The sequence below is a fragment of the Trifolium pratense genome, linkage group LG5, assembly GCF_020283565.1.
Source record: "Trifolium pratense cultivar HEN17-A07 linkage group LG5, ARS_RC_1.1, whole genome shotgun sequence".
NCBI lineage: Eukaryota > Viridiplantae > Streptophyta > Magnoliopsida > Fabales > Fabaceae > Trifolium > Trifolium pratense.
The window spans coordinates 9,377,868-9,392,458 of NC_060063.1; the positions used below are offsets into that span (position 1 = coordinate 9,377,868).

Below are 14,591 nucleotides of genomic sequence, written 5' to 3' on the forward strand. Positions count from 1 at the left end.
TAAATTAGCTAAATAATCAACCAAGTCAAAACATCACGTGTCATTTGAATCACAAAATTAGACATTCAACATCAAATGTAAGACATTGGACAAAGCATTCGAAACCAATTTACAAATTGATCTCAACCATATTAGCAAAGAAAATAGTCATCTCTGTTATACAGTTGAGCACACTAGAAATCTAACAAGACCAAATGTTAAGTTTCAGAAGAACATCACAAAAAGTATCAAAACAAAACCACAATCAAATGCTAACTCCTATCACAAATTTGACAAACGCACTCCACCCAGCATACTGCATGCCCTTTTATATAAGATCAGCAACATTCATTGGCATCTCATCAATCTGAGTACTATAATACTGTTCAATATCTCTCAAAATCTTGATATCGTCGCTTTTAACAAAATTAATTGCAACACCCTGCAAATCATGATCCCCAACTGTAAGTAAAATATATATCGAACAAAGAGCAGAAAACCAAATCAGGGCATGGGAATACTATTAGAAGACATGGAAAGAAAAATGTAACAACTCAATCCTCCACAGTCCAGAGTAAAACAAAGTTTGCGCTATGAAAATCAGACTAACTACTTGAGTCTAGAAGCAGTAATGGAATTAATTTAAAGATTCACAATACCTTCCGTCCAAAACGTCCAGATCGACCAATCCTATGAATGTACAGCTCACGATTATTTGGCAAATCATAATTAATAACTAGAGAAACCTGATGACAAAAACAAGAGCACAATCAGTATCAACAATTAATTCCTCCATCTACAATTTATAAGAACCACAATGCAGGAATGTCTCAAGAATTTTAATTGCTGTTAGTCAAATGGATGATAAGAAATTTTCATTTGTTTGTATTTCTTTAGAACAAAAAACATGTTACTATATTAGCACATACCTTCACCCCACCCAAAAGAGAAAAACACAAACAGGGCACACAATTAATACCATTATTAGCCAACAAATATTCCGCAAAAAAGAAACATAGTTGCAAAGTTAGAATCACAATGATACATTGCCCAATTGGAATGTCTGTTCCCATCAACAATCTCTGAATACTAATTATGGTTGTTAGTCTAAACAGTTGGGATACTCCTCGCTGTGATAAGAACATGTGTCTACTTCTCCTCAGGTCAGCAAATATTTTCTAATTCTATACTTTCAATTTAAATGAGTGAACATTTGAAAAACATTATGAAAAATTGAGTTTTGATATTTTTACTGTAAAAACAAGTTACATGTGAAACTTGGGGCGACTTTTTCAATCATGCAAAAGCTAGTTTTTATCACTTCTAGTCTAACTAGATATTTGATGCGAAAATTAATTTTGATTCGAAATAATCAAGCATCTAGATTTTTACAAAATCAGATAGTGTTCGACAAGGAGACAAGATCAACTGACCCTTGTCATCATGAATCCAAACACATACAAAGAAACAAACACAAGCAACTGAGAACAAAGTTATGACTCTACAATATTTAAGCAGATGTGAATTCATCATATTTGAGGAGCACAAATAAAAATTAATAATAAAACAGACTGGTCAAACAACTTGCCTGTTGTACATCAATCCCACGAGCCCAAACATCAGTTGTTATCAATACTCGGGTTGTACCAGCACGAAACTCTCCCATAATTGCATCTCTTTCTCTTTGAGGCATGTCACCGTGCATTGCTGAGACAGTGAAATTATTGTTACGCATTTTTTCAGTTAACCAGTCCACCTGTTCCAAAAAGATATATATTAATTATAATGTCAAGATAGAAACTGTAAACTGATCACCATGTGCAAATATAAAGTACAGAATTTAATACTCTACCATAAAGATCTTAAAAAACCTTGAAATTATTTACCTTTCGCTTGGTGTTACAGAATATAACAGCTTGAGTGATGGTAAGAGTATCATAAAGATCACACAGAGTATCAAACTTCCACTCCTCCCTTTCAACCGCAACAAAAAATTGCTTGATGCCCTGTATTTACGGGGCAAGGTAATTGCATCAATATCCAGTTAAATATCAGAAATCACAAAGACAATAAAAGCAATTGCTTACCTCTAATGTCAATTCATCACGCTTTACAAGGATCCTCACAGGATCTGTCATAAACTTATTTGTCATCTCCAGAATTTCATGAGGTAGCGTAGCAGAAATCAAGCAAACCTACACAGTAAACACAACAATTCAGAGACTATATAAATCTGAAAAGAATACAGACAAAAATGTTCATGTTCCACAAGTTTAGCAAAACAAACATCACTCCAGTAACTGGGACCAAGAACCCTAAAGAAACATCCAGTTATGTTATAAAATGAGGTAGAACTTCAGGCGGTTTGGCCAACATAAGTTTGAAATCCAAATAAAGACAACAGATTTATAAAAAACTGTATCAGAACCTTATCACTTAGGTTTCATTCAAGAACACAAAAATGAAATGATTACAGTTTGCAGATTATATTATGAAAAAAAGAAGTATCTTCATTGTTTAATCAAAACATTAAAATGACTCCTTCATATGATGTCCGGTCACTAAATCAAATTAGCAAACAGGAACACTGCACACTTCTTACATCCCTATCTAATAGCACAATTTGTCTGAATTGGAAATTGGTATGTATAAAAGACAATGTTCAATATTAATTTTGTTCATTGTCATTGTCAAACCTTAAGCTATTGTGAAGTCTACATATGGAAAACAATAAACTAACTATCCCAGTGCACTTTAGTTTAGTTTTAGCATATATATATTAAGATATCAAATTGCAGAAATTCCATTCCAAATACAATGACAGAGACGAGGGCATGAAGGTAAGGAGAACCTGAAGATCTGGTGGGAGATATCTATACACATCATAGATTTGATCTTTAAACCCTCTGCTCAACATTTCATCAGATTCATCCTGTAATCAAAAATAAAAACATAAGATAATCCTTGAACCATGACAACAAATAAGTAGAAAAAAATCAAGCATTGGCAAGTAGAAGCAATGAACTACCAAAATTAGCAACTTGATAGCTCTTGTGCGCAATGTTCTCCTTTTAATCATGTCACAAACTCGGCCAGGAGTTCCAGAAACCACATGAACTCCATGCTCAAGTTTCCTTATGTCTTCTCCCACACTTTTGCCTCCAATGCAAGCATGGGCTTGTATATTAATGAAATCTCCAATCGCCAATATAACCTTTTCAGTCTGTGAAGCCAGTTCTCTTGTCGGAGACACAATTAAAGCTTGCACCCTGTTCAGAGCAAACCCATACATCTTTAATATTATAAAGTTGCCCAAAGATAAAAAAAACAATGTCATGAAGGGAAGGCCAGAAACATTAACTTTACATTTACAAATTTAGATAACTGTATCAGAAGATCAATAGTGGTGTATACAACAATGAATAATAATCATTAATATTCACTTAAAATTAAAAATTAAAATTGTATCAAGTATCTCTAAAGCAAGCAAGTAATTAACCACTATTAACAAACCATAGGTGGGTATTATATATAAGAACCTGTAACAAATCCTAAGTAGGGTAACCAGATTAAAAAATCTCACCCTTAACAACACCCCATAAAAAACATATCAAACCCTTTGTTCATCCTTTAGGGTTTAACCAACCCCATCATTAAACTTTCTCTTATGCCATTAAATTTCCTAAATCCACATTATCCAATCCAATAATATAACACAAACATCAATAAAAATTCAAAACCCCTAATTCCCCTCAAAAACCCTAATCAACAAATCCAACATAAAATCACCTCTACTCTTCAAATTCGTAATCCAAACAAATCAACAAAACAAAAAAGAAGATAAAAATAAGAAGAAGAAAGAAACTCACTCTCTGACGGAGGTATCAACAACCTGACAAACAGTAAGCGCAATCATTGACGTCTTTCCGGTACCAGATTGAGCTTGAGCAATAACATCACGTCCCTGAATGATAGGTGCAACAGCACGCTGTTGAATCGCAGAGGGTTTCTCGAAACCGTATTGGTAGATTCCACGAAGCAAATCGTCTTTTATCCCCATCTCTTCGAAGCTTCCGATAGCTTTCACACCTTCTGTTGTTTCGAAGTCCATATCCTCGTTGGAAGTAACCGTTCGCCGGCGATTCGCCGGTACCACGGATGTTGTTGCCATCGCCGCCGTCGATTTGGGTTCGGAGATAGAAGCGAAAGGTTGGGTTTCGATTTTAGAGAGAGAGAGAGAGAGAGAGGATTTCGTTTTTGTGCCCTAAAAAATTAGAAATAGCTACACCTTATTATTACGTGGGTAGCAAATTACCTTAAGCTAATTTATACTGATATTAAAGTTTTTTTTTTTTTTTTGACGAATACTGATATTAAAGTTGTTTATTATTGTTTTATTTTTTGAGATAAAAGTTTATTTATATGATATGATGCCAATATTTGATTTAGAGGGCGGTTGTTATATTTTCTTTAAAGAAAAATTACTTTTTTATAAAATAAAAATAATTAATATTAAAAGCTGAATTTAATTTATATGCACCGTCGGTGTAAAGTTATTTTGCACATGCGTCCAATAATATACCGACACATCATGTATGGTAATTAAAAACACATGATATATGTGTAAAAAAAAATTTACACCGACGATGCAAAACAATTAAACTCAAGTAACTCTTAAAAGTTTTGTATGTGTTTGTCACATATTTAAAAAAAAAAATCTAGTTTAAGGTTTTTTGTTTCTGAACAAGGCAAAATTAGATATATTAACACAAACAGTCTTCCCAGCACAAGACGTATCAAGGTAGACTACAAAAATTAAAAAAGTGTCAGAGCATCAAAACCATATACAAATCATACAATGCCCAAACAGAGCAAGTGACTAGACCACTACCTATGGTAGTTAGAAGATAACGTAATATTCGTCGACTTCAACCACCTAAATGAGAAAAGTTTGATCTTGTCCAATAAAAAATAGGGTATGTTTGTTGAGCCTGTGAATAGTCGATGATTCTCTCCGTCCAAACAACTCAAATGCAATCAAGCCAAATGAGCTGCAAAAATTATCGGCGCCCCGCGATCCACCTGTTGAATATGTAAACTGAACAAAGTGATCACGCAGTGTAGTGAAATCCACCAAAGGAATGTCAATCCACGAGCGCACTAAATCCCAAAGAGAACCAACCATGCTGCAAGAGATGAATAAGTGATAGGCCGACTCGGCCTCTCCACATCCAAAAACACAAGAGTGAGTTGTAGGAGATAAAAACCTCGAGTAAACACCTTCATAGGCAACCTGACATGCAATAAACGTCATGCGAAGATGAAAACCTTCAACGGGACCTGAGAGTGCCAAATGAGATTTCCCGCAGCATCCAAAGTAAACGAAGCATGAGAAGTCAGGAGATGATATACTCCCCTAACAGAATAACCAGTGTCAGGGCGCCGTTGCCACCTATCAGAAGAATGAGCATGCAAAGAATTGGTAAGAAGTAAAGACCGACACTCCCTCAATACCATCTGAAGTTGCACTTGATGAAGACATATAAGTAATGTATAATCTAGTAATGTATAAATGCAACTTATATGTCTTCCTCAAATATACAAACATGTATTCTTCAGATGGTTCTGTAAACACATTAAGTTTAACTTCTGAAGTTGCACTTGATGCATTGAGAAAAATACCTACTTAAAGATATCAACAATAACATTAAGTTTTGTAAACAATAATAATAACATAACAATATATAATATAACATACTTTGAGAATCCTTTTATGTTCATCATTTGCACGTGTAAGAACTGATGCTTTATCAATGTGTTTACAACAATAATAATAACATTAAGTTTTGTAAACAATAATAATAACATAACAATATATAATATAACATACTTTGAGAATCCTTTTATGTTCATCATTTGCACGTGTAAGAACTGATGCTTTGTAAATTAACTCTTATTTTATTTTTTAAAAATAATTATTATAATTTCTTTTAATAATTATTATAATTAATTATAATATAAATGAAATATTCCACCAAAGAAATAAATAGTACTAGTGAAGTATCTAGACAATGTGACATATTATTATTTTTTTTTGGTACAAGGTGACATATTATTTTAAAATGATGCTTGAATTAAAAATTACTCTTATTTATTTTAAAATCCATATTATGATTGTATATATTATATAGATTTAAATAATTATTAAAATGAGAATGAGGGGTCTTGACAAAAAAATGAGAATGGGGATATCTCCTTTTAAATATATTAAGGATAATTTGGTCATTATACTTTCAAAATCAATTTTGATTCAAACTATCCAAACAATATTCTACTCATAAGAATCACTTTTATGAGTCCATCTAAACATAAATCAAATCTGGTCAACTCACTTTTAACCAAACTCAATTTTGTCAAACTCAATTCTCTCAAACTCAATTCTAGTCGCCGTCAAACCAAACACACACAATAATAACATAACAATATATAATATAACATACGGTACTGAATTATTGTTTTGTGATTAACTCTTTTTTTTAGATACTAAATTAGTGTTTTTGTAGAAAATGAGAAGGGATTCCGTTAACAACAAAACTTAGGTTTAAAAAACATCAAAATATCAGCTTCTCCGTTTCCTTGCCATTAGGGCTAGAAATGAGTCAAGTCGAACTCGCTTAAGTTCGACTCGACTCATTTATTTAATGAGCTTAATTTTTAACTCAAGTTCGACTCATTTGGTTCATGAACCAAGTTCAACGAGTTAATTATCGAATCGAGTCTCTAACTATTTTCGAGTTGGTTCGGTTTATTGTCAACCCTAGTATAAACTTACAATAAATTATTTAGTTGACGGAACCCACCTGGGTTTGATGCGTGCTGATTATTTCTTCTTGGATACAAAATTTGTGCAATGAAATCATTTGATGATGTAAATTTTTTTTGGGTTGTTTTGCCCTAAACTCATGATCTAGAAATATTGCATTGATATGCATGTGTTTCAGATATTGTTGTTTCCTTGCTATATATTATTTTATGCAAACAAAAAAGAAGTTGTTGGTTATTGTATTCTTTATTTGGCTAGGTTGAGCTGACTGGGCAAAGAGGGGGGCATTCTTTCCACATACTTAATGTTGATGGGGGATTTCGAGATATGGAAAAAACTGGAGCAGTTGGTGGCATCCTTCGTGATCAAAATGGAAAACTGTTGTTTGGATTCTACAAGTTTATGCCGGTTGGGGGAGACCCCTATTTTGGGTATTTTGAAGAGTCTGAGACAACAAAAATAACTCCTTTCAAGTTAGAATGTGCATCAATGTTAATTGGTCTTGACAAAGTGTTTAGGAATAATTTACACAATATAGAGTTACGCAGTGACAGTAAAACCATCATAGACACACTCAACAAAAAAAAAGAGAAACAGGCTTTGGAATATATGAAACATAGAAAAGTTTATGAGAAGATTTTCGGCTTTAAAAGTGAAATTAATAATTTATCATTCACATACGTTCCTAGGGATTTCAACAGGGCAGCTGACCACTTGGCCAACTTAGCGTACAGTCATGAGAGAGATACATTGATTTTGAGGAGGAGGATCTACCCGGTGAAGAAGTTCTAGGATTGAGTGAAATTCTAGAGAACGATAAAATGTTGAGGCGTTATTTTGAACCACTTGAAGAGTGATCAAGAGGTAGCTAACTAGTGGAATGGAATGAACAAGTTCATTATAATAGTAAATAATAGTGATGTGAGTATCAAAGTTTGGAAATGTATGAAGGTTTATGTGTTTGCTTCATGGCAAATTCTGACATTTCTTGCTGTTATATTTCTCTTGTTTTTGATGTCATTGCAAGTTTTTGATGCTTTGTAAACAATAACATTAAGTTCTTACACGTGCAAATGATGAACATAAAAGGAACAAAAAATCTGAAGAATACCTGTTTGTATATTTGAGGAAGATATATAAGTTGCCTTTATACATTACTAGATTATACATTACTTATATATATTAATTCAATATTAATGTTGAAAATATATTTAGAATAAAATATTTAAATTTGTTATAATATATTTTTAAACTAAATATAAGTGAAACTATTGTGTTATTTTTTGTAAAACTTATTTTATCGAATTTTTTATGTTTCAGAGGCAAATAATGGTCTCGTATATATATTTTTCAATCGAAAATTAGAAATTTTATTAGGAATATCTACGGTAATTAAGTAAATTTGATAATAATTAAATTTATTTGATTATTATTAATAGTTAGTAGTAAACTTGGTAGTAATATTATTTATTTTATTTTTGATGAAAAATATTGTTTTGATGAAAAATATCGATTATGTTTCTTTTTTTTAATATAATTATTGTTTATGTTTCTATTTCTATATTATTATTTTTATGTATTCAGGTTATTTTTTCTATATTCTTTCCATAATTTATTTTTATTGACTAAACTCTGTATAATTTTTTTATTGTTTTTTTGTTCCTATTTCTATTTTTATGTTGTAATCATCTTATTCTTTCTATATTTTTTTGGTATATTTTTTTTTTTTGTATTCATCTTCCTTTTTTTTTTTAGTGAAATTACAACGAATGATATAAAACTTGCAACGTGATTAAAAGTAATAAGGATAAATGAGTAAATTTGGTGGTAATCAATTTTAATATATTAGTAATAGATTATAAAAAAAATAATTACTCCTTCAATATTTTAGAACAATAACACCAAATTAACCAAATGTATTTTTGCATTTTATCTTTCTATTATACCCTCATTTTAATCCACAAATTAATTCCTGCTTTTTTGCATACATGTTCTCTTTCCAATAAATTTAATATATTATGTACAAAAAAAATTAATACGTTATGTACAAAAAAAAAATAAACTTTAGTTTTTCAAATATATGGTATTAAAAAAATATAAGAGTAATTGACAAATGGTATAATTAATAAATCGTACCTTTAAAAAAATACCAAAACAACAGTTAAATAAAAACGTTAAATCTAACGTCAAAAGAAACTTAAAAAGGAATGGAGGGAGTAGAAAATAGTTTGAAATTGTTGTTAAGAATAGGTTCTCATCTAATAAAGAAATAGTTTCTCAAATAAAATTAAAAAACTTAGAGGGGAGAGAAATGTTACAAGAATCCTTAGTTTTCCGATAAGAGAAAAAAAAAGTTTAATTGCACTTTTGGTTCCCTATTTTGTAAGATCAGCTATTTTGATCCCCTATTTTAAAATCAAACATTTTTATCCTCCTATTTTAATTTATTTTTTTGCACTTTTGCTCCCCCATCCCGTTTTGTAAGCCAAAAATATTGATATGAATATGACGCATTCATTTAGCTTATAAAAAAAAAAAATCCACATTCATTTATGTTCGACCATTTTTTCATAATGACTAACAATGCAGATAGAAATCAACACAGCTAGAGCATAAATCAAAGACATAAATTTCACATTACACGGGTAATCTTAAGCCCATTCATTGATGAACAAACCTCGTATAATTTCAAGATGAAATGCAGTCATAGATCCTTAAATTTTATATGAATAATGCTAGCAACACACTCTTTAACAAACACACTCTCTTTTATTGGTTGAAATTCACATGGATCCCATAAAAAAATGTGGACCCATATAACTTTTATGAGACCCATATAAATTTTAACCAATAGAAGAGAGTGTATTAGAGTGTGTTTGTTAAAGAGTGTGTTGCTAGCACTCCTTATTTTACATTTGTATTAAATAAGTCTTTTAAATTTTTTAAATTTACGTTTATTATAAATAGATTCTTTAAATTTTACTGATAATCTGAATATTACACATTAGAATGAAATTAATCTCGAAAAACTCTCAAAAACCCCAACTCCAATAATCTTGCTTATTACTTGCACGTTTTCGAAAAACTCTTGCATTGTATACATTGCATCTCTCTCTCTCTCTCTCTCTCTCTCTCTCTCTCTCTCTCTCTCTCTCTCTCTCTCTCTCTCTCTCTCTATCATCGTCTTCGTCTTAAGGAGGTATTTGACTAACTATGCTTTTGTTAATTGTGGACCCTTTGAGCTAATTTTTTTTTTTTTATTTTGACACAGTTTGAGCTAAATTTTTAGTGACCGGAACTTGTTTGAAGAAATGCTTGTATGAAAATATGAATTGTTTGTTTCTTCTTATACTTATGTTTGTGTATTAAAATTTTAAAAGCAAATGTGTATTTAGTAACTTTGTAGTTTTTGTTGTCCAAAGTTGATGTATGAATCAATGGTTTATTTTAAAGTACAGAAAAATAAACTCTTTCACATGTACATTTATCTAGAGCTGCCCTTTTTGGAAAAACAACTTAAGTACTTATAACTGACACACTTACTATCATATAAGTGCTTATTTATAAAGGGGCTTGTTTGGAGAAACAGTTTATTTGCAACTTATAGCACAAGAGCTTATCATGATAAGCATTGATGTATAAGCTTACATAAGCTATTTTTATAGCAAAGGATAAGATTAAGATAAATTGTTTTTATATATGCTATGAGCTATTTTGATAAGCTATATTGGAGAACTTATAAGTTGAAAAAAACTTATGAAAATTGTCATAAGTTGTTCTCATAAGTTCTTCCGAATAGTCTCACAAAACTTATGCCAGTAGACAAGCTCAAAAAAGACAATCCAAACAGGCCCTTACTATCATGCATGTGCTTATTTATAACCTATTTCTATAACAACAGCTAAATGGAAGTCAAATTGTTTCCATATTAGCTATAAACTCTTTTCATGAGCTATCTTGTTGTGGAGAGCTTATGGAAATAAGCTGAAAATAGCTTATGGACATGTTATAAAAAATTTGTTTCCATTAGTTTCTTAAACAGTCTTAGAAGTGCTTATGCTAGTATATAAACTCAAATAAGCCAATCCAAACAGATTCAACTGTTAATATTGTATTAGGTTATGCTGTCACTTGGTTCTTGTAGATTTATTTATCTTATTATCTTGTAAAGTTGTTATGGCTTTCTCCTGTTGAATGGTTTGATAGAAGAATAATTGACACAAGCTAATGTCATTATATACAATTAGACTAAGTTTATTATGTTGTCATGTTTTGATTCCCAAAGAAAGGAGAAAAACAAAGAAGTGGTAGTTTACATTGTGATCCACTTTTTAGTCTTGTGATTACATTCTTGTCAAAATTTGCATCCGAGTTCTGAGTTTGGCTTCTAGAATGATCCGTCCTTCTGATCATTCTGCTGAGTTTTTGTTGTTCTTATGTATGTTACTTTTCATCTCTAGAATTTCTTCAAGGGCAACATTTGTGGCACATACACTTGTGTATAGAGTATAGAATATTGATTGAATTTGCTGTGTTGGTTTGTGCGAGAAGAAATTAATTGATATTGTTAAACTGAGTTTACTAAGAAATTAGTTGTCGATCACATATTGTATTTATAAAAATTTCTTTTCCCGCTTATCACATAAATAACAGATGTTTACTCATTAATATTTTGAATACCCTTCTTGATACAGATGGCAGCATCATTGGCATGCTTTGTTGGGAGTGGTTTATCTACACAGAGTAATAAAATAACTCTTGGCAAGGACGTAAATCGAAGACATCCCGTATTTTCTCGGAGACATTCATCATTGAGGAGGACATCAAAATCTATCTTAGTAAAAGTATCATTTGATCAAAGGGAACATGAAGGGAGAAGAGGATTTCTGAAATTGTTAAATGTGACAGTTGGCTTACCGGCATTATTAGGAAGCGCAAAAGCTTATGCTATTGACAAAGGGGTTTCCTCCTACAAAATGACTTATTCTAGGTTTCTTGAGTATCTGGAAAAGGACCAGGTTAAAAAAGTTGATCTGTTTGACAATGGAACTATAGCTATTGCAGAGGCTGTTTCTCCCGAGTTAGGTAATAGGGTGCTGCGAGTGCGAGTTCAACTTCCTGGACTTAGCCAAGAACTCTTTAAAAAATTTAGGGAAAAGAACATCGACTTTGCAGCTCATAATGCACAAGAAGAGTCAGATTCTTTCTTTGCAAACCTGATGGGAAATCTGGCTTTCCCTCTAATTGTGATCGTAGGATTGTTCCTTCTCTCACGACGGTCATCTGGAGGGTCGGGAGGTCCCGGCGGGTCTGGCTTTCCTTTTTCTTTTGGTCAATCAGAAGCCAAATTTCAAATGGAACCAAATACTGGAGTGACATTTGATGATGTTGCTGGGATAGATGAAGCCAAACAGGATTTTATGGAGGTAGTCGAATTTCTGAAAAAGCCTGAGAGGTTCACTGCTATCGGGGCTTGTATACCAAAAGGGGTTCTTCTCTTTGGTCCCCCGGGGACTGGTAAGACGCTATTAGCCAAGGCTATTGCGGGTGAAGCAGGTGTCCCGTTTTTCTCAATCTCAGGTTCTGAGTTTGTTGAGATGTTTGTTGGTGTTGGTGCTTCTCGAGTTCGTGATATATTCAAGAAGGCCAAAGAAAACGCTCCTTGTATTGTTTTTGTTGATGAAATTGATGCTGTGGGAGGACAACGAGGCACTGGAATTGGTGAAGAGAATGATGAAAGGGAACAGACCCTCAACCAACTTTTGACAGAAATGGATGGATTTGAGGGTAATACCGGGATCATTGTCATTGCAGCAACCAATAGGGCTGACATTCTTGACTCTGCTTTATTGAGACCGGGGCGGTTTGATAGACAGGTAATTAAAGATTGTATTATGAAATATACATGCATTTATTAATGAGTAAATAAGTTATTGAACATAATGCTGTTGCAGGTATCAGTTGACGTTCCGGACATTCGGGGAAGGACTGAAATACTAAAGGTTCATGGTAGTAATAAAAAATTTGATGCTGATGTTTCTCTTGAGGTAGTTGCAATGAGAACACCTGGCTTTAGTGGAGCTGATCTTGCAAACCTCTTGAATGAAGCTGCTATATTAGCTGGTCGGCGTGGAAAGGTGGAAATTTCATCAAAAGAGATGGATGATTCTATCGATAGGATTGTAGCTGGAATGGAAGGAACAGTGATGACAGACGGGAAGAGCAAAAATTTAGTGGCATATCATGAAGTTGGGCATGCCATTTGTGGGTAAGCCTTAAATTAAGCTGTAATTGTTTTACACGAAAAAATTGTGTACAATAGCTATGTTAGCAAGATATTGCTGCCTTCAGGAATCCATTATGGAATGAACTTATAATCATGGAATCAATTTGATCATCAGATTATAAATTATAGCACAACCAATACGAGTATCATCGAGGAAAACAATGGTTCGCATTTAGGAGCTGTTTTAGCTAATAATTCATAGAAAGTTATTCTGAAATATCAAACTTTACATGCAGAACTTTGACTCCTGGTCATGATCCTGTACAAAAGGTAACCCTAGTTCCACGTGGGCAAGCTCGGGGTCTTACTTGGTTCATTCCTTCTGAAGACCCAACTCTAATCTCCAAACAACAGCTCTTTGCAAGAATTGTTGGGGGACTCGGCGGCAGAGCAGCTGAGGAAATTATTTTTGGTGAGCCTGAGGTTACAACTGGAGCAGCTGGTGATTTGCAGCAAATAACCAGTTTGGCTAAACAGGTACTTTTCATCGATATAATTATATTATTTTAGCTTATCCTTCTGATTACAACTTTCTCATTCTAATAAATGAACTAATACTCTTGCTGCAGATGGTAGTGACATTCGGAATGTCTGATATTGGTCCTTGGTCACTTATGGACGGTTCAGCTCAAAATGGAGATGTCATAATGAGAATGATGGCAAGAAATTTAATGTCCGAAAAACTTGCTGAAGACATTGATTCTGCTATCAAGAGGATCTCAGATGAAGCATATGAAATTTCATTGAAGCATATCAGAAACAACCGTGGGGCCATCGATAAGATTGTGGAAGTCCTACTGGAGAAGGAGACAATTACCGGAGACGAATTCAGAGCTCTCCTTTCAGAGTTTGTTGAAATTCCACCTGAAAATGCGGTCTCTCCTTCAACTTCCTCACTAGTTGCTGTTTGAGTTGCTATATATCATTGCAATCTAATGTACCCCTCCAAGTACTCAATTAACCCACTTGGGTTGGCTCGGGACCTAGGAGTGTGCTCCTCCTTAAGGTTTTATGTTCGATTCTCTCTGTTGCCAATTTGGGTGGACTAATTTAGCTTCTTACAAAAAATAATTTAGTACTCAATTTTCTGAAATTGTAAATATTTGCAATATACCCTTTAGTCCAAGTTATTTTGTGTTGACAAAAGAAAAAATTTTCCTTCAAATTGTTAGTTAGGACATGATGTAACTTACATGAACAGTAGTAGTAAAGTAGTCATACCTATTTGTATCATTGTACTAATTTGTAACTAATGAGATGAGATAGTTTTTATTTTTTTATTTTATTTTAAAATGGGCTTATGTTAGTGATTATTTTTTTATTTCCTTCTTAATACTAATCAACATCCCAAGTCATACACACAATGGCACACTTAGGGTTATTTGAATCATTTTAGTTTTTAATAGTTTTTAAAATGTATTTTATAAATTAGTTTTTTTGGGTAGATAGACAAAATAACAAAGTCATTGTAAACTTACACATACAAGTGAGAGAGCCGAGGTT

The 14,591-nt window shown here is 32.6% G+C and overlaps 2 protein-coding genes across 2 annotated transcripts; one reads left to right on the plus strand and one right to left on the minus strand.

Annotated features, from left to right (window-relative positions):
- Positions 1-40: 40 nt before the first annotated feature.
- On the minus strand, positions 41-4,286 carry LOC123884213 (eukaryotic initiation factor 4A-3). The gene is made up of 8 exons (XM_045933263.1): positions 3,849-4,286; positions 3,008-3,248; positions 2,831-2,911; positions 2,067-2,174; positions 1,866-1,985; positions 1,568-1,735; positions 639-725; positions 41-421 (listed from the first exon to the last, which is right to left on the minus strand). Exons 1-8 carry the CDS (start codon positions 4,148-4,150, stop codon positions 308-310), a joined length of 1,221 nt encoding a protein of 406 aa, XP_045789219.1. The 5' UTR covers positions 4,151-4,286; the 3' UTR covers positions 41-307.
- A 5,451-nt stretch (positions 4,287-9,737) lies between these two features.
- On the plus strand, positions 9,738-14,294 carry LOC123883360 (ATP-dependent zinc metalloprotease FTSH 2, chloroplastic-like). The gene is made up of 5 exons (XM_045932134.1): positions 9,738-10,001; positions 11,497-12,678; positions 12,757-13,070; positions 13,325-13,565; positions 13,658-14,294. The coding sequence occupies exons 2-5, from the start codon at positions 11,497-11,499 to the stop codon at positions 13,997-13,999; spliced, it is 2,079 nt and encodes a 692-aa protein (XP_045788090.1). The 5' UTR covers positions 9,738-10,001; the 3' UTR covers positions 14,000-14,294.
- The last annotated feature ends 297 nt before the right edge of the window (positions 14,295-14,591 follow it).

Excerpts from the sequence above, each read along its gene's own strand:
- LOC123884213 (XM_045933263.1), bottom strand. The coding sequence starts at position 4,150 with ATGGCAACAACATCCGTGGTACCGGCGAATCGCCGGCGAACGGTTACT. Across the intron at positions 3,249-3,848 it reads GTTGATACCTCCGTCAGAGA|GGTGCAAGCTTTAATTGTGT; the intron begins GTGAGTTTCTTT and ends TGCTCTGAACAG. Across the intron at positions 1,986-2,066 it reads GTGATGAATTGACATTAGAG|GGCATCAAGCAATTTTTTGT; the intron begins GTAAGCAATTGC and ends CCGTAAATACAG.
- LOC123883360 (XM_045932134.1), top strand. The coding sequence starts at position 11,497 with ATGGCAGCATCATTGGCATGCTTTGTTGGGAGTGGTTTATCTACACAG. Across the intron at positions 13,071-13,324 it reads GTTGGGCATGCCATTTGTGG|AACTTTGACTCCTGGTCATG; the intron begins GTAAGCCTTAAA and ends CTTTACATGCAG. Across the intron at positions 13,566-13,657 it reads TAACCAGTTTGGCTAAACAG|ATGGTAGTGACATTCGGAAT; the intron begins GTACTTTTCATC and ends CTCTTGCTGCAG.